Source organism: Helianthus annuus, chromosome 5 (assembly GCF_002127325.2).
Source record: "Helianthus annuus cultivar XRQ/B chromosome 5, HanXRQr2.0-SUNRISE, whole genome shotgun sequence".
NCBI lineage: Eukaryota > Viridiplantae > Streptophyta > Magnoliopsida > Asterales > Asteraceae > Helianthus > Helianthus annuus.
The window spans coordinates 34,664,214-34,686,547 of NC_035437.2; the positions used below are offsets into that span (position 1 = coordinate 34,664,214).

The window sequence follows — 22,334 nt, forward strand, 5'->3', positions numbered from 1 at the left end:
AGTTCCTTCTCAAGATCTCCTATCTTGAGATCCTTAAGCACGCCCATTTGTTGAAGGTCAGCAATCTGGCTCTCTTGGTCCTCAACATGGCCAAGATAGGTCTCAATCTCGGCAAGTTTCTGCAACAGGAGAAGAAAAAGATAAGCATAGGATCAGATGATCCTCAAGAAAAGCAGGATATGCTAGGCGGATAACCTACAGGGGCAGTGATCCTTACCTCATTCACATAGTCAAGGAATTGCTGACGGAGGAGGGGAAATCCTTGTAGATCTTCAGTAGTCTTCCTCTTCTTCCCCTTGCCCCGGATAGACGCTTTGGGAGCTGATGCTGAAGGACTGGCAGCAGGAGCCTTCTTCTTTGAAGACGTAACATTGGCAAGATCACTTAACCCAAATTTAGAGGCAGATTTGACAGACCTGGCAGACTTTCCGGCACCTACACAATCAAAAAAACAAGATAAGTTGCTTTGGTAATCAAACAATCCTACATATAATTTATTTTCTGTAAGGATACTTACTTGACATTGTGGCAGATGCAGAGGATATCTCTTGAGAATCTTGGACAGTGATTTGGAAGCTTCTAACTTCAGGATCAAGCTTTTTGAAAGCTAACACTCTCTCTTTTGCAGCGGGGGTTAATTTCAGACGAGCAATGGAAATAGCTGCATAAAAGACAAAGGAAAAAAGACATCAGTGATCCTCATCATATGAGCCAGAACTGATAGTGATCCTTTGAGGATCCTCTACCCTACCATGAGTGGCCCATTCCTTGGGCAGATCCTTCCCATCCGGGATGGAATCCCTCTTAACAAAGAAAAACCGGCGTTTCCAGTTTGTATCATTCTTGGTAACTTTGAAGAATGGGTGATCCTCCCCAGCTTTCCGTTTCAACAAATACCGGTGAGAACCGAAGGTGGTGAGATCGTAAAACTCAGCTAACTCCGCCATCCCCAGATCAATCCCTTCCTGCTCAATGATCCTCTCGAAGGTATAAAGAACCCTCCAGATCATCGGCATAGCTTGGATGTAAGAGATGCCGGTTAAGGAAAAGAAAGACTGGGTAAAGTCTGGAAAAGGATACGAGTACCCTATAGCAAACGGGGTAGCAGGAAAAGCCACCCAGACATCCGAGACAAAGTCGCTCAAAGCAGTAGGATCAAAGGATTTAAAAACGGCATTCGCCGGAAAACAATGACGAATTTTGTCTACGTGAGCATCACTAAAACAACACCTCTCCATAGGAGAATCCTTGATAATCCCCTGGCTTTTTAAGGGACTATCCTTCTTGGGATCCTTGTGTGGAGAATTCCGGAGCAACATGTTTATGACGGAAACAGAGTAGAAGCAAAAAACAGAGCAAAGAGAAGGAAGAAGGGAGAGAGAGAAAAAGAGGATACCTGATCAAGTCTTCGGTTGTGATTATAAAGGGGAGATACCTCGAATTTAAATACTGAATGATCCTAACCCTATCTCCTATTTATAATGATGATTTGCAGGGATTGTCACATCTGTGACGTAATTATCACAACGGCTAGTCCATGTGTAACGGCTAGTTATCCGGAATCGCCCGTTAGAGATAAGATCGAAACAAAATATAACTCGTCTATTTACAATTAACTCCTTATATTTTGGGGGCAATTGTTTGGGCTGGATTTTATTGTAGGTGATCCTTACACATGATCCTAACCAGTGATCCTTGTTTCTTTGGCAGACAGTGATCCTCAGCAGAACTTCAGGATCAGGATCATGGGACATTATGGTGATCCTCATACTAACGGCTACTTCCGCTTAATACAATATTGTTTTGCAGGAACATCTAGCAGGATATGCTCTAGACATCATGATCCAGGGACGCGTCTTCACAAATATGGCAAGAGCTTAATCAAAGAAAGACGTTGCACAGGATATGGAAACTATGCTTAATATATGGGCAGCAATTTAGGCTAGATTGTCTTTATTTCTAAAGGGGTAATGAGCTGATAATTAGTCATTTTACCTAAAATAGGTCACCTACACACGTATAAGTACCACCCTTGTTCATTCGGAAGAACACACACGACATACGACACAACTCTCAAACACTTAGACACTCAGTGATCCTTGTACTCAGCTCATTACTATCCGAAGTTGTAACTACATTTTTATTATATTGAAGTTGGTGATCGGTAGTTGCCATCACCTGAGGTTTTTTATGCCGGAGATCATACATTGATCAAGGGCTTTTTCCTCGTATAAATCATTGTGTCTTTGCATCATTTATCACAGAAGTGATCCTTTACTTTCATAATTAACCAAGCATCATACCCCGTTTGCATAAAGTTTGGTTACATTATCCTTGTGTGATTTTTGACCAAAACATGTGCTTTGGGCTGATAGGACAACCCCCAAGAATGCTACAGGCCAGACTCCATTCTCTTTGGTATTTGGGCAGAAACGGTGATCCCCATAGAGATGGTGGTTCCAACCGCTAGAACAAGTATCCATGATCCTGAGGAAAATGATGAGAACTTGATTCAAGACCTGGATACTATTGACGAAATCAGGGATTTGGCTAGAGTGAGGATGGCCAGTTATCAACAAAGAATGGCTGGTGCTTACAATAAAAATGTCAGGATCAGGAAGTTTCAAATTGGTGATATGGTGTTAAGGAAAGCATTTCAGAATACCACCAATCCTGCTGATGGAAAGTTGGCTCCAAAATGGGAAGGCCCTTATTTGATTGAAGCTGAGGCAGGAAAGGGGGCATATCGGTTGCTGACCATGGAAGGTGATTTGCTACCTAGAGCCTGGAATGCTGTCCATTTGAAGAAATACTTCATGTGAGCAGAACCCATGATCCTCACATCATAAGTATCCTCGAAGGATCCTGGGAGCACAGATGATCCTTACTTTGGTAACATCCTAAACTCGAATTATTTCATTCTCTTATTTTCTCATATAAGGATAAGGATCATGTGTCCTTTATCCACCTCTCACGTGATTCTGAGTTTTGAAAGTCCAGGTATCCTTAGCAAAATGTTGGTTATCCACAGAAGCAATCAGTTCCTTGGGTTTGACCCCAGTTATTTGGGCTTGACCCCAGTTCCGCCTGCAGCGCATGATGATCCTGGTATAGTTCATGGCAGTGGGACCAGTACTCGCTTTAGGGGCTGATAATTCCATTGTACTGGCTATATCTAGGATCCTACGTATAATGGTAGACATACCATACATCCGTTCCTAAGGTTTCTAACGTTTTCACGTTAGCTAAGGTTTTGGCATTTTCAGGTCACTAAGTTTGGATAGTCGCCAGTTAGGGCCATCTCCAGTTTACATACGATCCTTGGGCTTGTCCCCAGTTATCCTTGGGCTTGTCCCCAGTTATCCTTGGGCTTATCCCTAGTTATCCTTGGGCTCGTCCCTAGTTGCTAACTTTTATCTTATATTGGCTTAGTCCCAAGTTATGTTCTATTTCAGGACTTTGAAGTTAAACAACCAAGGATCCTTGATCCTTACTTCTCTCTAAGGTTTGTCTTATAGTTATCCTAGTTTTGGTATTAAAGGTTAGGATCCTAACTTGGATCCTCAGGTATGATCCTTAACTATTTTGATTTTGTTTATTTGAATGACCCTTGTATTTTGACAACTAAACTTGTGATCCTTAGAATACACTACTTTTTGGGATTTTTCAACTATAGGATATTTGATCCTGGATCGTATCCTAAATATTTTCTATCTAACTTATTCAAGATTTTTATTTAAACAAGTGTATATCAAAGCACTTGAAAATTAAAAAGATAAACAAGGATAACAACACAGGATAAGCCACAAAAGATTAAAGTTATTTTATTAACAAAGTTTAAACCACTGAAAGTTGTCAAAATTGCCAACCCACGTTTCTACCAGCAAAACATGGCCCGTCCACATGGGTTGGCAACGGGTGTCCATTGTTTGTGCGGTCATAGCATGCAGGAAATTAAAAGGCGGCAGGATCACAATGGCTTCATCCCCCAAACAGAGGATCCCTCCACCATTTGCAATCCTACCTATTGTCTGAAGGATCCTGGATCCTTAATCCTAAAACTATTGTTCAAAGTACAGACCATAATTGTTTTTGAAACATCACAACCACAAAAAGAACTACCATCAAACTTAAAAATTGGGCTCCAGCTATGTCTAGAAGTGTCCATCATTGCCCAATCACGCAGCCTACACCTTCACTGCTCCTTCATCCTCTCCAGCTCCAGCATCCTTCACTTAATCCTTGCCACTGCTTCCAGCCTCAAGCGCCAAAACCTCCTCAGCCTCCTCATCATCCTCAAGGTCAGCTAGCCTTGCCTTCCAGCCTTCAACATCCCAGCTGCTTTTGTCGAAGTCAGGATCCTGGGCTTCCTGGGCCATCTGCAGTCTTGTCTTGTACATTGTGATAGCAGCAGAGACCTTTGCACCTTCCACGATTTCATGCTTCTCGTAGTCGATGTCAATCAGGAGTTTGGCTGTTTCGGTCCTGGCAGCTTGGAGGGACTTTTCAAGATCAGCGATCTTTTGATCCTTGAGGATTGAGATTTGTTGGAGGTCAGCAATCTTCTTATCCAGCTCTTCGACACTCCCCACGTAATCCTCAATCTCAGCAAATTTCTGCAAAGAAGACAAAGCAGTTCAAGGTCAGGTGATCCTCAAATGAGCAGGATATATGAGCAGGATATGTAAGCAGAATCAGTGATCCTTACCTCATTGAAGTATTCGAGGAACTGGTGGCGGATCAGTGGTAGGCCTTGTAGGTCCTCAACATCAGAGCTCTTTCTCTTTTTGCCACCCCTTCCTTTGCTGGGTGCCTTGGGGATTGAGACGCTCGGGCTTGCGATGGCCTTCTTCTTGGATTTGACAGTGTCAAGATCAGCCATACCGAACTTGGAGGCAGCTTTGGAGGATTTTCTAGCACCTACACATTCAAAACAAGATGAGTATCCTTATCCTATTTCTGTGTAACTATTTATTTAAATTCTTAATCATACAAAAAACAAGATACTTACTTGACATAGTAACTGAGCCTGAGGATATCTCTTGTGAATCCTGGGTATTGGTGTTGAATGTTCTTGTTGCAGGATCAAGCTTTCTAAAAGCAGCAAGTCTCTCTTTGGTAGCAGGTGATGGTATGAGATGTGAAACAGTGATAGCTGTGCATCAGAAACAAAAAAGGTGTTAGTGATCCTTATGCAAAAACAAGATTATCTGATGATCCTTCTCAGGATCCTCTATCCTACCCTGGGTGGTCCACCTCCTGGGTAGATCCTTCCCGTTTGGGATATTGTCTCTTCTGACAAAGAAAAAGCGACGCTTCCAGTTCGTGTCATTTTTGGTAGCTTTCAAAACAGGGTGCTCTTCACCAGCTTTTCGTTTGAACAAGTATCAGTGGGATCCAAAAGTAGTGAGATCATACATCTCAGCCAGTTCTGACATTCCAAGATCAATCCCTTCCTGCTCGATGATCCTTTCAAGGGTGTATAAAACCCTCCAGATCATCGGCATAGCTTGGATATAGGAGATGCCGGTGAGGGAGAAGAAAGCTTGGGTGAATTGAGGGAAAGGATACGAGTATCCTATCATAAAAGGAGTGACAGGGAAAGCTACCCAAGTCTCAGAGATGTAGTCACTCAGAGCAGTAGGATCGAAAGGTTTGAAGAAGGTGTTCGCCGGAAAGAAGTGCCGGATTTTATCGATTTGAGGGTTAGTTGTTTTGGTCAAAAATCACACAAGGATAATGCAACCAAACTCTAAGTAAACGGGGAATGATGCTTGGTTTGTTGAAAAAGTAAAGGATCACTTTAGTAAGAAATATGCAAGTGACACAAGGATTTATACGAGGAAAAAGCCCTTGATCAATGTATGATCTCCGGCATAAAAAACCTCGGGTGATGGCAACTACCGATCACCAAACTTCAATATAAGAAAAATGGTTACAACTTCGGATGATAATGAGCTGAGTACAAGGATCACTATAGTTTCGAGTGTCTAAGCGTGTGAGAATTGTGTTGTGTCCCTTCCGAATGGGGAAGAGTGTTATATATACAAGTGTAGGTGGCCTATTTTAGGTAAAAAGACTAATAATCAGCTCATTACCCCTTTAGAAATAAAAGTAAATCTAGCCTAAATTATCGCCCTTAAATCATGCCAAGTTTCCATATCCTTCACAACGTTCATCTCTGATTAAGCATATGCCAAAGTTGTAAAGACGCGTCCCTTGATTGTGATGCTAAGAGCGGATCCTGCTAGACATTCCTGCAAAATGACATTAAGTTCAATGAAAGCAACTGTTAGCATGAGGATCCTATGATGGTCCGTGATCCTGATCCTGGAACTCTGCTGAGGATCACTATCTGCCAAAGAAATAAGGATCACTGGTTAGGATCACATGTAAGGATCATGTATTATAAAAATCCAGCCCTAACAATTGCCCCCAAAATATAAGGAGTGATTTTGTAAATAAATGAGTTATATTTTGCTTTGATCTTATCTGCAACGAACGACTCGGATAACTAGCCGTTAAACTCGGACTAGCCGTTGCAACCCTTACGTCATAGACGTGACAATCCTGCAGATCATCATTATAAATAGGAGATAGAGTTAGGATCAATTTGCATTTAAATTCAATAGCTACTCCCTTTATAATCTCGTCCGAAAGATCGATCAGGTATTCTTCCTCTCTTCTTTCCTTCTCTTTCTCTGTTTTTCTTTCTCTCTTCAATCCACCACGAATATGTTGCTCCGGAATTCTCCTCACAAGGATCACAAGAAGAATAGCCCTTTGAAAGGTCAAGGGATCATTAAAGACTCTCCCACCGAGAGGTGCTGCTTCACCGATGCTCACGTTGATAGGATCCATCACTGTTTTCCGGCGGATGCTATCTTCAAGTCTTTCACTCCCACTGCTTTAAGCGATTTTGTTTCCGACACATGGGTGGCTTTTCTTGTAACTCCGTTTACCATAGGATATACGTATCCCTTTCCAGCCTTCACCCAATCTTTCTTTTCCCTGACCGGCATATCTTACATCCAAGCCATGCCGATGATCTGGAGGGTTTTGTATACCCTTGAAAGGATCATCGAGCAGGAGGGGATTGACCTAGGGATGGCGGAACTGGCTGAGCTGTATGATCTCACAACGTTTGGATCCTGTCGATATTTGTTCAAACGAAAAGCTGGGGAGGATCACCCTGTTCTTAAGGTCACCAAGAATGACACGAATTGGAAGCGACGATTTTTCTTCGTTAGGAGGGATACCATCCCTGACGGGAAGGATCTGCCCAAGGAGTGGGCTACCCATGGTAGGATAGAGGATCCTAGGAGGATCACCGTCAGATGTGTTCCTTAGGATGAGGATCACTAATACTTTCTTTGTTTTTTGTTTATTGTGCAGCTATCTCCATCTCTTATCTGAAGCTGACACCTGCGGCAAAAGAGAGGCTTTTGGCCTTCAAGAAGCTTGATCCGGAAACAAGAAGTTTTCAAGTTGCCATTCAAGATTTACAGGAAGTATCCTCCGCATCTGCCACAATGTCAAGTAAGTATCCTCATTAAAAAGTAGTTCTATGTAGGATTTTTAAATTAGTTAAAGTACTTATCTTATTTTGATTGTGTAGGCGCTGGGAAATCTGTCAAGTCTGCCTCCAAGTTTGGTATTGACGAGCTTGCCAATGTTAAGTCTACAAGTAAGAAGACCCCTGCTGCTAGTCCCTCTGCTTCAGCCCCTAAAGCTCCTATTAGGGGTAAGGGAAAGAAGAGAAAGGCTTCTGAGGATCTTCAAGGATTTCCCCTGCTCCGCCAGCAGTTTCTTGATTATGTTAATGAAGTAAGGATCATTGCCCCTGTTGGTTATCCTACTTGAATATCCTGCTTGAATATCCTGCCTGTATATCCTGCTTGTTTGAGGATCACCTAATCCTGAACTTACCCTTTTCCCTTTCTGTAGAAACTCGCTGAAATAGAAACATATATTGGTCACGTTGCGGATCAAGACCTCCAAGTTGCCGACCTCCAACAGATGGGTGTGCTGAAGGATCTCAAGATTGCTGATCTTGAGAAGGAGCTCCGGGCCACCAAGGATAAAGCTGCCAGGATGCTGATCAATTTTGATTACGAGAAGCATGACATTACCCAGGATGCCAAGGTCTCTGCTGCGATAACCATGTATAAGATCCAGCTGCAGATGGCTGCGGAGGCTCAGGATCCTTCCTTCGACAAAGGCACATGGGACGTGGAAGGCTGGAAGGCAAGGCTGGCAGAGTTGGAGGATGATGATGAGGCCGAGGAGATCCCTATGCTTGAAGGTGGTGATGCTGGCAAGGATCAGGGGGAAGCAAGTGGAGCTGGTGGTGATGGTGCAGCGAAGGTTTGAGCTGCAGGATTGGGCAATGATGGAAATTTCTAGACATAACCGGAGCCCAATTTTTAAAATTTGGTAGTGGTTTTTGTGGTTGTGATGTTTTGAAACAATGATGGTCTGTACTTAAACAATAGTTTTTAGGGTTAAGGATCATGGATCCTTTGAACAATAGGTAGGATCGCAAATGGTGGAGGGATCCTTTGTTTGGGGGATGAAGCCTTTGTGATCCTGCCGCCTTTAATTACCTGCACCTGCTATGACCGCATAGACAATGGACACCCTTTGCCAACCCATGTGGACGGGCCACGTTTTGCTGGTAGAAACGTGGGTTGGCAATTTTGACAACTTTTATGAAAGGGTTTAAGATCCTTTGTTAATAAAATAACTTTAATCTTTCTGGCTTACCTTGTTTCGTTATCCTTTATTTATCCTCTTGTTGTCCAATTATTTTAGAAATATATTTGTTAGAATAACAGAAGTTGAGCAAATCATGTTTAATAAATTTAGGATATGATCCTAGATCAAATATCCTACCATTGAAAATTTTCAAAGCAATTTATTTTAAGGATCATAGGTTTAGTTGCCAAAGTGCAAGGGTTGTTCACAATAATGAGTATAATCAACATAGTCAAGGATCATACCTGAGGATCCAAGTTAGGATCCTAACCTTTAATCAAGATAACCGTAGATGAGATTTTAATGGATAATAAGGATTAAGGATCCTTATTTGTTTAACTTCGAAAACCTGAAAAATGGAACATAACTTGGGACTAAGCCAATGTAAAACATAAATTAGTAGCTGGGGACATGCCCAAAGAATAACTGGGGACAAGCCCAAAGGATCACTGGGGACAAGCCCAAAGGATAACTGGGGACAAGCCCAAGGATCGTATGTAAACTGGAGTATGGCCCTTACTGGCGACTATCCAAGCTTGGTGACATGAAAATGTCAAAACCTTAGCTAACGTGAAAACGTTAGAAACCTTAGGAACGGATGTATGGTACGTCTACCATTATACATAGGATCCTAGATATAGCCAGTACGATGAGGTTGTCAGCCCCTAAAGTGGGTACTGGTCCCAAAGACGTGAACTATACCAGGATCATCGTGCGCTACAGGCGAAAACTAGGGACAAGCCCAAGGATAACTGGGGTTGGACCCAAGGATCTGAGGTGCTTTTGAAGATCTTTAACGATATGCTGAAGATACCTGGGCTATCATAACTCAAATTCTTGTGAGAAGAGGATGAAGGATGCATGATCCTTATCCTTAGGTAAAAAATAAGGAAACGGAAAAGTTTTGAGACAAGGACTTTACCAGAGTAAGGATCACTGATATCGCCGGGATCCTTCGAGGATGCTTCCAATGTAAGGATCATATGCTTGGAGGGTCCTGTTTACATGAAATATTTTTTTAAGTGAACAGCATTCCAGGCTCTTGGTAACAAAGTTCCTTCCGTGGTTAGCAATCTGTATGCCCCCTTTCCTGCTTCGGCTTCGATCAAGTAAGGGCCTTCCCACTTTGGTGCTAACTTCCCGTCAGCAGGATTGATAGTGTTTTGGAATGCTTTTCTCAACACCATATCCCCGACTTGGAACTTCCTTATCCTGACATTTTTATTGTAAGCACCAGTCATTCTTTGTTGGTAGCTTGCCATCCTTATCCTAGCCAAATCCCTGATTTCCTCAATAGTATCCAAGTCTTGAGCTAAGATTGCAGCATTCTCTTCAGGATCACGAGTACTTGTTCTAGCAGTTGGAACCACCATTTCTGTTGGGATCACTGCTTCTGCCCCAAATACTAAAGAGAAGGGTGTTTGACCAGTGGCATTCTTGGGAGTTGTTCTATCAGCCCATAGCACATAAGGTAATTCCTCTGCCCATTTCTTCTTCTTGGATCCTAGCTTCTTCTTCAGATTGCTGATGATGATCTTGTTGGATGATTCTGCTTGACCATTGGCTTGTGGATGGACTGGTGTTGATATTATCATCTTAATTCCCCAACTATCACAAAAGTTAGTGGTTCTGCTCCCAATGAATTGGGAACCATTATCACATACAATTTCAGAGGGAATGCCAAATCTAGTTATAATGTTTCTTTTAATAAAGGATATAACTTCCTTTTCTCTGACTTGGGCAAAAGCTTCAGCTTCTATTCACTTAGAGAAGTAGTCGGTCATGGCGAGCATAAATACTTTTCCACCGGGTGCTTTAGGGAGCTTGCCAACTATATCCATCCCCCATCTCATGAATGGCCAAGAGGATGGTATTGGATGCAAAAATTCAGCTGGCTGATGAAGGATATTGTTGTGTCTTTGACAAGGATCACATTTCTTAGCATATTCTACAGCATCCCGTTTCATAGTTGGCCAGTAGTATCCTGTTCTAAGGATCCTTGAGAACAATGCCCTGCCCCCAGTGTGGTTTCCACAATCTCCTTCATGGAAGTATCTCAATACTTCTTGAATTTCAGGATCCTCGATACATCTTAAATATGGTCCTGCAAGAGATCGTTTATATAGCATATTATTTAAGATTGTGAATTGAGATACCTTAATCCTGAAAGCTTTAGGATTTTCTCCCATAGGAATCTCCCCGTGTTGCAAGTATCTCATGATTGGTGAGATCCATGATCCTGAATAAGATTGAGCTTCTTCACTAGGGATCACTGCAGTATCCTCTTCTATTTCCATGGCCACCTGATTTTCAATAGTAGGAGCTAGGATATGGATGATGGGGATACTTATATCCTCTGGGATCTTCAAGGATGATCCTCTGGGAGCTTCTGAAGGAAACAAAAGAGAGTGCCAATTCTTTGACTATCTCTAAATATTTGGTTAGTTTTTCTCCTTTAACAGCATAGGATCCATTAAAGTGATTAGTGATTAGTAATGAATCTACATATACTTTAAGATACTTCACCCCCATATCCTTAGCAATTTGCAAGCCAGCAATTAAGGCTTCTTATTCAGCCTCATTGTTAGTTGCTTGGAACTCACAGGCTATGGAGTGGGGTATTATGTCCCCCTGTGGCGATTTGAGTAGTATCCCGAGCCCTGTGCCCTTGACATTTGAGGATCCATCAGTGTGTAGTATCCAAGGATCCTTGGTCTCATCCAGCTGCTGGACTTCCAATTTTGCTTCGTTTTGTAGATCACTACTGAAATCAGCCACAAAGTCTGCTAGTGCTTGGGATTTAATGGTTGTTCTAGGCTCATATCTTATATCATGGGCACTAAGCTTTACTGCCCACTTAGCCATCCTTCCGGACATCTCTGGTTTCCTGAGGACATTCTTGATTGGAAAATTAGTTCTAACAACAATAGTATGGGTTTCAAAATAATGTCTTAGCTTAGTAGATGCCATAATTAATGCAAGAATAAGTTTTTCAAGGTGTGAGTACCTGGATTCGGCATCGAGTAAACTTTTACTTACATAGTAGATAGGATGTTGTGTACCTTCGTGATCCTTAACAAGGACTGCACTTACAGCGGTTGAGGATACCGCCAGGTATAAGGATAACACATCTCCTTTTCCGGGTTTCATCAATGCTGGTGCTGAGGACATATATTCTTTAAGGGCTTGTAAAGCATTCTCATGCTTTTCAGTCCATTCAAATTTCTTGTTTTTCCTTAGGATATCATAAAATTCTTTACATCTTTCTGAGGATTTTGATATGAACCTGTTTAGAGCTGCTATCCTGCCTGTTAGCCTTTGCACATCCTTAGCATTGGCAGGGGACTTGATATTCACTAGTGCTTTAATTTGCTCCGGGCTTGCTTCGATGCCCCTCTGAGTTACCATATATCCTAGAAATTTACCTGCTTTAACACCAAAGTGGCATTTTGAAGGATTAAGCTTCATGTTATAATTATCAAGGATATCAAATGCTTCCTCCAAGTCCCTTAGGTGATCCTCAGCTTTCTTTGAATTGACTACCATATCATCTATGTATACTTCCATAGTTTGTCCTATTTGATCTTTGAACATCATATTCACCAGCCTTTGATATGTTGCACCTGCATTTCTTAGTCCAAAAGGCATGGCAATATAACAATATAAACCGGTTGGGGTCATAAAGGCTGTATCCTCTTGGTCAGATGGTTCCATCTGAATTTGTTGGAATCCAAATGATGCATCCATAAAGGTCAACAGTTCATGCCCCGCCGTTGCATCCACCATGGAGTCAATGTGGGGTAATGGGAAAGGATCCTTGGGACATGCCTTATTCAGATCAGTGAAATCGACACACACCCTCCACTTTCCGTTTTTCTTTTGGACAACAACCACATTGGCTAGCCATTTTGGATATTTTACCTCTCTGATCATACCTGCTCGAAGTAGTCTCTCTACTTCTTCTTGGATAATGGCATTCCTTTCTGGTGCAAACTTCCTTCTTTTTTGATGGATTGGTTTGATAGACCTGTCAATGCCAAGTTTATGAGTGATAATATCCTTAGATATACCTGTCATATCTTCATGTTTCCATGCAAAGGTAGATTTTCTTCTTTTGAGGAAGGATATTATGTCTTCTTTCATCTTGCCAAGGATCCCTGATCCGATATAGATTTTTGATTCAGGATCACTAGGATCCAAGAAGATTTCGTCCACATCTTGTTCCCTTGCCTCCAAGACATTCCTTGGAGGAATCTGTAATTGCTATTGTTCCCTTGGCTTCGAGGTTGGCTTCATGGATGAGGTATAACAATCCTTAGCCTCCTGCTGATCACTGTCGATCTTGATTATCCCCCATGGGCTAGGGAGTTTCACACATTGATGGTAGGTGGATGGGACTGCTTCCATATTATGTATCCAGGGCCTGCCAAGGATAACATTGCAACAAGATAAACAGTCAATAACACAAAATTTTTGATAATTATGTAATCCTTCCACGTAGATTGGGAGTTTGATGTCCCCCAGAGTTTTCTTCGTTTCTCCACTGAATCCCACAAGCACGGAGGATCTTGGTGTGATGTCTGATTCTGGGATACCCATTTTCTTTAGAACATCAAGCTGGATAATGTTTACTGAGCTTCCTCCGTCGATAAGGATCCTGCGGACAAAATGGTTAGAAATAAAGAGAGTAATAACTAAACTATCATGATGAGGATCCTGGATGTTAATGCGATCATCCTCATCAAACGTTATCGTCTTTCCTTCCGAGACACTTGATGTTCGAATAGGTCTTTCTCCATTATCCATTTTTGCTTCCTTTGCATGCCTTTTGGCTGCCGAGAAGGATGTACCACAAATATCTGATCCTCCGGAAATAAAGTTGATCACTTGTGCATTCGCCGGAGGGGCTGGAGCCTTTTCAGGGATCCTTTCAGGATCCTGAGTCCTTTGCTTTTTTCTTCCCAACAATTCTTTTAGATGCCCCTTGCTTAACAGATATCCAATTTCTTTTCTTAATGCTATGCATTCTTCAGTTAGATGCCCGAAATCCTCGCGGTATGCACACCACTTTGACTTGTCTTTAGTCCCGGATGGTTTGTCATTCTTTCTGGGCCATCTGGCTTTTTCTCCTAGATTCTGCATTGCAAGGATTAGTTCGTGATTGTCAACAGAAAAACAATATTCAGAAATCGGAGGATAATCCTCATCATCCTCTTCCTGGTCAACAGCATGCACGTTCTGGTTGTCATTTCTATGGTAGGATTTGAACTTATTGTTCTTGAAAGAGGATCCTTGTTTTTCCTGTTTTGAGGATCCTACTTGCCTCTCCTAGATCCTCTTGTCATCCTCTAGCCGGATGAACCTGAGTGCCCGAGTTCTTACTTCATCTAGGTTCCTGCACGGTGTCATAACAAGATCATCATAGAATAATGAATCCTTAAGCAGTCCCATTTTGAAGGCCTCAACAGCTGTGGCCATATCTAAGTTGGGAATGTCCAAGGATTCTTTACTGAATTTAGTTATATAATCCCTTAATGATTCATTATGACTTTGAGTTACCCTATATAAATCACTAGTTAATCTTTCAAATTTTCTACTACAAGAGAATTGGTTATTGAATAAATTAACTAAATTAGCAAATGAAGTGATAGAGTAAGGGGAAGACTTAGCAGCCATTTAAGAGCTGATCCAGTAAGGGTGGATCCAAATCCTTTACATAGGCATGCTTCCTTTAACTTTTCTGGGATTGGATTGATCTCCATCCTCTCCCTGTATTGTGCTATGTGCTCCTCAGGATCCGTTGTACCACCATACAGCTTCATAGTAGGGATATGGAACCTTTTGGGTACCTCTGCATCACAAATTGGTGGTGCAAAACGAGATACCTTATGGCTTCCATCTACAATCTCCGGGATAGGCTTGACTACCCCTGGAACACTTGAGATCATATCCTTCAGCTTCTGTAACTCCCTGGCCATAGCATGATTGATACATGTATCCTGCACGAATCCATGGTTAGTGGTAAGATAATTATTTAAGGTGTTACCTCCCATCGGGTTCAAGTTAGGAACATTGGGTGTGAATCCATATTGCTGGGATTCTGGGATAATGGATGGACTAGTGGAAGCAATGGTCTGCATTGGAATAAAATCTCCTTGATGGACATCTAGGCTTCCTGTTTGCAAATTCTTCAAGGATCCTGGTATCTGTAGGGATTCTTGAATCTGGGATGATCCTGGGACGAAGGAGGATCCTTGAACCTAGGATGATCCTGGAACAAAGGAGGATCCTTGAACCTAGGATGATCCCGGAACGAAGGAGGATCCTTGAACCCGGGATGATCCTGGGACAAAGGAGGATCCTAAGCTCATGAAGGATCCCAAATGCTGGGCGTAGGATCCCGCCGGTTGGAAATATGATCCTGATGCCTGAGTCATTGTTGCTGGGCTGAAATGTACTCCTCTTGATCCACCCATATATTGAATGTCTGGGACCTCTGATGGCTGAGAAGTAATCATTGGAGTATCAAAATTCAAAGATTTGGGCATTAGTGGGGAATGATCCTCTACCGTTTTCTTTTGCCTTTTGAGATCTCCGATTTCTCTGAGGATCCTGTCATTAGTTTCATCCTGCTGCTGCATACGATCCCTCATCTGCAAAATCAAAGTAAATATATCACTAGTACTGGGAACAGAAGAAGTTAGAGCAGAAGATGATGGTTTAGAGGAGATAGAAGTTGGTCTCTTCTCAGCATTTTTCTGAGATCCAGCTGGTGGTGGAGGCAAAGGTGGAATGCCAGTAGATGAATTGACTGCCGACATCGCTGTGGATGTATTCTTCAATGATGAAGCCATGTAACTCTTTGAAATGATTTCGAACAGAAAGTTTTCTTATGAATGAAGCACCAATTGCCCCACGGTGGGCGCCAAACTGTTTTGGTCAAAAATCACACAAGGATAATGCAACCAAACTCTAAGTAAACGGGGAATGATGCTTGGTTTGTTGAAAAAGTAAAGGATCACTTTAGTAAGAAATATGCAACTGACACAAGGATTTATACGAGGAAAAAGCCCTTGATCAATGTATGATCTCCGGCATAAAAAACCTCGGGTGATGGCAACTACCGATCACCAAACTTCAATATAAGAAAAATGGTTACAATTCGGATGATAATGAGCTGAGTACAATGATCACTATAGTTTCGAGTGTCTAAGCGTGTGAGAATTGTGTTGTGTCCCTTCCGAATGGGGAAGAGTATTATATATACAAGTGTAGGTGGCCTATTTTAGGTAAAAAGACTAATAATCAGCTCATTACCCCTTTAGAAATAAAAGTAAATCTAGCCTAAATTATCGCCCGTAAATCATGCCAAGTTTCCATATCCTTCACAACGTTCATCTCTGATTAAGCATATGCCAAAGTTGTAAAGACGCGTCCCTTGATTGTGATGCTAAGAGCGGATCCTGCTAGACATTCCTGCAAAATGACATTAAGTTCAATGAAAGCAACTGTTAGCATGAGGATCCTATGATGGTCCGTGATCCTGATCCTGGAACTCTGCTGAGGATCACTATCTACCAAAGAAATAAGGATCACTGGTTAGGATCACATGTAAGGATCATGTATTATAAAAATCCAGCCCTAACATTAGTAAAGCAACACCTCTCATTGGGAGAATCCTTGATGATCCCTTGACCCTTCAGAGGGCTGTTCTTCTTGAGATCCTTGGCAGGAGAATTTCGGAGCATCATACTTGACGGTGGTAAAGAAAGAAAACCAGAGTAAGAGAAAGGAAAAATAAGAAGGAGAGAGGAATACCTGATTGATCTTCGGAGACGAATATAAAGGTAGTTTCTCTTGAATTTAAATGCTAATCGATCCCTATCTCTATCTCTTATTTATAAACATGATCTTGCAGGCATGTCACTTCGGTGACGTCAACAGGGTAACGGTTAGTTCGATATTAACGGCTATATATCCGTTAGTTGCGGATAAGATCAACAAAATATAACTCGTTTATGTTACATAATTACTCCTTATATTTTGGGGGCAATTGTTAGGGCAGGATTTTTTAATGACCTATGATCCTCACTTATTATCCTATTAGTGATCCTTACTTCTGTGACAGATTGTGATCCTCAGAAGTGCTTCAGGATCAGGATCATGGATCACCTTAAGGATCCTTGTACTAACGATTGTTTACTTTGAATTTCATATTTTTTGCAGGAGTAACAAGTTGGACTCTGTCTTGGCAACGTTACTAAGGAATATTCCACGGTTATTTCGCACGTGTTTGACTGAAAATGGACGTTGTGGAGAACGTGGGATCATGGCACGAATTGCGGACAGTTTTTTAGGCTAGTTAACTTCTATTTTAAAAGGGGTAGCAAGCTAGCTTTAGAAACACTTGGCTAATTTTGGCTACACACACTCGTACAACTGCACTCTTGAGCATACAGCAAAACACTTAGCAATTTTTACACATTTCTGCACGATACACTATAGTGATCCTTGTACCTAGCTCGCTATTATCCGAAGTTGTAAACAATTATTGGTTAATTGGAAGTTGGTGATCGGTAGTTTCCATCACCCGAGGTTTTTAATGCCGGAGATCATTCATTGATCAAGGGCTTTTTCCTCGTATAAATATTTGTGTCACTTGTGCAATTCATATTGAAGTGATCCTTATCGTTGTTCATCAATTCAAGCATCATACCCCGTAACAAAGAGTTTGGTTGCATTATCCTCGTCTGATTTTTGACCAAAACAGTGATGGCAGCAGAGACTTTAGCATCCTCTATGATCTCGCGTTGTTCTTGGTCTGCGTCAATTTGTGCCATGACCGCTTGCCTTTTTGCGACATTGAGATCTTTTTCAAGGGAGGAGATGGTGTGATCCTTGGCTTGGCAGATCTTCTGGAACTCCAAATGCTTTTGTTCAGTCTCTTCAGTATAAGCATCAAACAGCGCTTGGATTTTGGCAAATTTCTGCAAAAGACAAAGTAAAGTTTAGAACTTGCGATCCTTAATTGGGCAGGATTCTCAGTCAGGATCTAGGATCCTTATCTCAGAAAAATACTCCAAGAATTGATGGCGGATGAGGGACAGCCCGTCAAGGTCTTCAGCTTCGGTGACCTTTCTTTTCTTTCCCCCTTTGGAGGTCACAGGCTTGGGGATTATTGTGCTCGGGCTAGCAGCACCTTTCTTTTTTGCGGATCGGGGGCCAACGTTGCTAGGATCGCTAACGCTGAAGCGAGAGGCAGACTTGGACGAATTTCCAGCACCTGTCAATTCAAAACAACAGATAAGTATTCTTGTTCTATTTGAAATATTTAACTACATATAAGCATGGATACTTACTTGACATCGTGACAGAGCCTGAGGATACTTCTTGAGAATCCTTGGTGATTGCTTGGAATGATCTTATCGCAGAGTCAAGACTCCATAAAGCGGTGATCCTTTCCTTCGTTGCAGGTGATGGAATGAGGTGAGAGACGGAAATCTCTGCTAACAACAAAGAAGAAATCAGTTATCCTTATAGGACCAGGGTTTTCCTATGATCATTCTCTAAGGATCCTTTATCCTACCATGGGTGGCCCATTCTCTAGGGAGATCCTTCCCATTTGGGATGGAATCCCTCCTGACAAAGAAGAATCGCTTCTTCCTGTTGGTGTTATTTTTGGTGGTTTTCAGAATTGGATGAGGTTCACCAGTTTTTACAGTTCAACAAATTCGGTGTGAACCATGGCTCACAAGTTTGTACAGTTCAGCAAATTCGGGCATCCCTAGTTCTATGCCCTCCTGCTCTATGATCCTTTCGAAGATATGCAGAACACTCCAAATCATAGGCATTGCCTGGACATATGAGATGCTGGTAAGAGAGAAGAAAGACTGGGTAAAGGCAGGAAAAGGATAGGTGTATCCTATCATAAACGGGGTGACTGGAAAGGTAAACCAGGTTTCGGAAACAAAATCGCTCAGGGTTGTGGGATCAAAGTGTTTGAAAACAGAGTCCGCCGGAAAGCAATGGCGAATCCTATCGATTTCAGGATCGGTAAAGCAGCATCGTTCCTTCGGGGAATCCTTGATGATCCCCTGGCCTCGTAATGAATCTTCTTTATGATGATCCTTAGCAGGGGATGATCGTAGCTTCATTGTGATTACGAGAAAAGAAGGAACAAAGTAGGAATGAGAAGAGAAAGGGAGAGGAAGAATACCTGTTTGATCTTCAGATGAGGATTTAAAGGATGTAACGCACGAATTTAAATGCTCCTCAACCCTTATATCTAACTTGAATTTATAATCATGATTTTGCGGGGATGTCATTTCAGGTGACGTCGGATTTGTAACGGATAGTTCTATCCTAACGGCTATATATCCATTAGTTTGTTACGGATAGGATCAACAAAATACAACTCGGCAATTTACATTTCACTCCTTATATTTTGGGGGCAATTGTTAGGGGAGGATTTTACAATCCTAAGGATCATGGATCCTCAAGTGCTGCCGAGATCAAGGATCCTTAATTCTGTTTGAATTAGTGATCCTCAGGGAGTATTACAGGATCAGGATTCAGGATCATTATTGTTATCCTCATGCTAACGGTTGTCTATTTCGAATGTGAAGTTGTTTTGCAGGAGCTGAAGCATGGACCAAGTCTTACCGAAGTTCCTGGAGCATATTCCCTTAATATTCCTCACGTGCTGAATTCTCATGAACGTTATGGAGATCATGGGGAGTTCGCGTGATTGTCGGATTGTTTGTTAATGTAGTTATTTCTAATTTAAAATGGGGATAACAAGCTTGATTAGAACACTTTTGCTATATTCGGCATACACACACACTCGTAACTGCTCTCAGTTGGCTCTTGAACATTACTTGGCGATTTCATACACATTTTTTGCACATTACACCCTAGTGATCCTTGTAACAAGCTTGTTATCATCCCGATTGTAATCTTTTATTGTTTAATCTTAGTTGGTGATCGGTAGTTTCCATCACCCGAGGTTTTTTATGCCGGAGATCAACTCTTGATCAAGGGCTTTTTCCTCGTATAAATCCTTGTGTCAATTGTTCATTACATTTGATTGTTATCCTTAGCATTGTTCATTGATTCAAGCATCACACCTCACATCTAAAGATTTGGTTGCATTATCTTTGCTTGATTTTTGACCAAAACACCAGGGTACAACAACTGGAACAGTATGTGTACTGCCGGAGATGACACTCATGCCCGAGATAGCACCGGGTAACATGGTGTTCTTAAAGTAGAAAATTTAAGTTGTGTAAAACAAATTTAGAGAATGCTCTTCTCTAAATTTCCATGGAACAAAGATGAATTTGTTGTCCTTTACTATGAATTCCCATGTTCATATATATACACGTATAGAGATTAGTCTCATTAAACTGGTCATAAACAAGACAATAATCTTGTCATAACTAAAAGCATTAATCTTGTAATAAACAAGATAGTTAATATAGTTTTAATCTCTAATTAAAAGGATTTAAGTGGTTAGTCAAAACTGTCATTTTCGTTCATGACACCAATTAAACGATTTATAACTGCTAGTTTGACCAGGTCCAACCAATTGCTCTGTTACCGCTGCAGACATGCACGCGCGCCTGAAATGGGTCTCTAGTCCGTGTGCCACACTGTGTAGAACCCGCGTATGCGCACGACACGCAGACCAGTGCGCCTAATTACTACGGCAAATCTGCGTGTGGTTATTCAGGCTCGCTAGCCCCCGCGTCATGCTAAAGGGGCATATGCATCTTTGGAATCCGCTACGCACCAGGCCTTGCACCATTCACACTCGTGTGGCCTTGCACTAGCCGTCGCGCGCCTGAGAGGCCTGCGCCACATCATCCGCCTAAGTCACCCATTGGTGCGCCATAAGCGGACCGACCACATTCTTGACCAATGATGTGCACCATGCGCCTAAGGATCTCGCGCCGTATCGACATGCGATATGCCATGGCATCCGCTACCCAAGGGTGCGCCATAAGCGGACCCGCCATGTATCTGACCACATGCTCCTGGGCGAAAATACAAAGGGCCTATAGCCCATGTCATACGCGCATATAGGAATCATGGTATCAAAACTTGAAGCGGAAGCGATTTACATATTTAATAAAAATCGAATATATACATAGATAATCATGGCCGATTTTGATTTTATAAAATATGTTTGATTTATTAATCCGATTAATAAATATTCTCAATCAGGATTAATGTTATACGCGTATAAACAAATGAATAGAAAACCAACCATAAAGGGTTTTAGTAATCAACCTTTGACGACTACACCAGGATTGTAACACGCGGGTTACAACGAATCCTCGCTAGTAGGAAGTTCACAACCGAGCATGAGATATCCAAAGGTAGAACCAGCCAAAGAGACAAGGCGGCGGAGGTATAAGAATAGGTAAAAACTCCAAATAAAATGAGGAAGATGAAAACTGACCTGAAGATACTTTGTGCTAGAAGGGAGAAGTTGATCTTATCCTCGAGACAAGCTCCGGGTCAGCCTCGTAGATGTATCCCTATACTGGGTCACATCTTAGTTGGGCTTAGAGAATTTGCAACACATAGATTGCGAACGTGCTCCACATTAGGTTGCATGAAGCCTAACCCCCCCCCCCAATCCCACCCTGCCTTTTCTCCGCTCCAAAGTCACAAATAAGCACATCCTCTTTTTCCTCCCCTCTCACAAATTTCAGTTGCTTCTCCAACAGACAGTATGTGGTCATGGACCAAATGCCTTCCCAATGAGGAGTCAAGAAATCCAAAGGGAGTTTACACCATATAATTGTAGTTAGACTTTCCTTTTTTTTTGGTATTGCGGTCTTCGTTGATTTCTTGTGTGGCCATTGTTGCATCAGTTAGTCACCATTGTTGTTTTTCAATATTAAGGAAGGTATTAACATACAACTGATTAATATTAATGTATTTAAACAGCCTCAAACCAACAAAATATATGGATAAATGTATAAAAATATAAAATACAACCCTTATTTGTCACACATAGAATTATAATAAAGAAAGAAACATTTTACAACATCATTTTAATCCATGAACTCATTGAAATCCAACAACCCATGGGAATTCACATCAAAGGCTTTGATCATCTTTTTGACGTCCATTTCATCATGTTCACCCGTTAATCCCACAACCGACAATGCATTACGCAGCTCGTCACATGAAATAAAGCCATCAAGGTTGTTATCAAACAACTCAAAAGACTCTAACAGACCATTCTCTGTGTCACGTGCCTCATGTGGGAATATAGTGTTGCACAAGTGTACAAAACTCGGCAAAGTTAATGTTCTTTTTCCTAGCAATGCACTCAAGCTCATCTAGACTCGAACCACGCTTCATGGACTCGAGAAGCCATTGCAGGTCATCAACACTCACTAAATTATCATTGTTTTGGTCAAGTTTCTTGAATATGCAGTGTATGTCACTTGCATTGAGGGAAGACATGGCTGGAAATCTTGAATATGTGTGTTTCCTTGATAATTTAGAGGTATAGTATACACACACATAACATATATGCTAATTTAAGGAATAGTTTGGCT

The 22,334-nt window shown here is 41.7% G+C and overlaps 1 protein-coding gene across 1 annotated transcript; it reads right to left on the minus strand.

Annotated features, from left to right (window-relative positions):
• Window positions 1–21,821: 21,821 nt before the first annotated feature.
• Window positions 21,822–22,112, minus strand: LOC110942948 (calmodulin-like protein 3). The gene has a single exon (XM_022184710.1). The coding sequence runs from the start codon at window positions 22,110–22,112 to the stop codon at window positions 21,822–21,824; it is 291 nt and encodes a 96-aa protein (XP_022040402.1).
• Window positions 22,113–22,334: the final 222 nt, after the last annotated feature.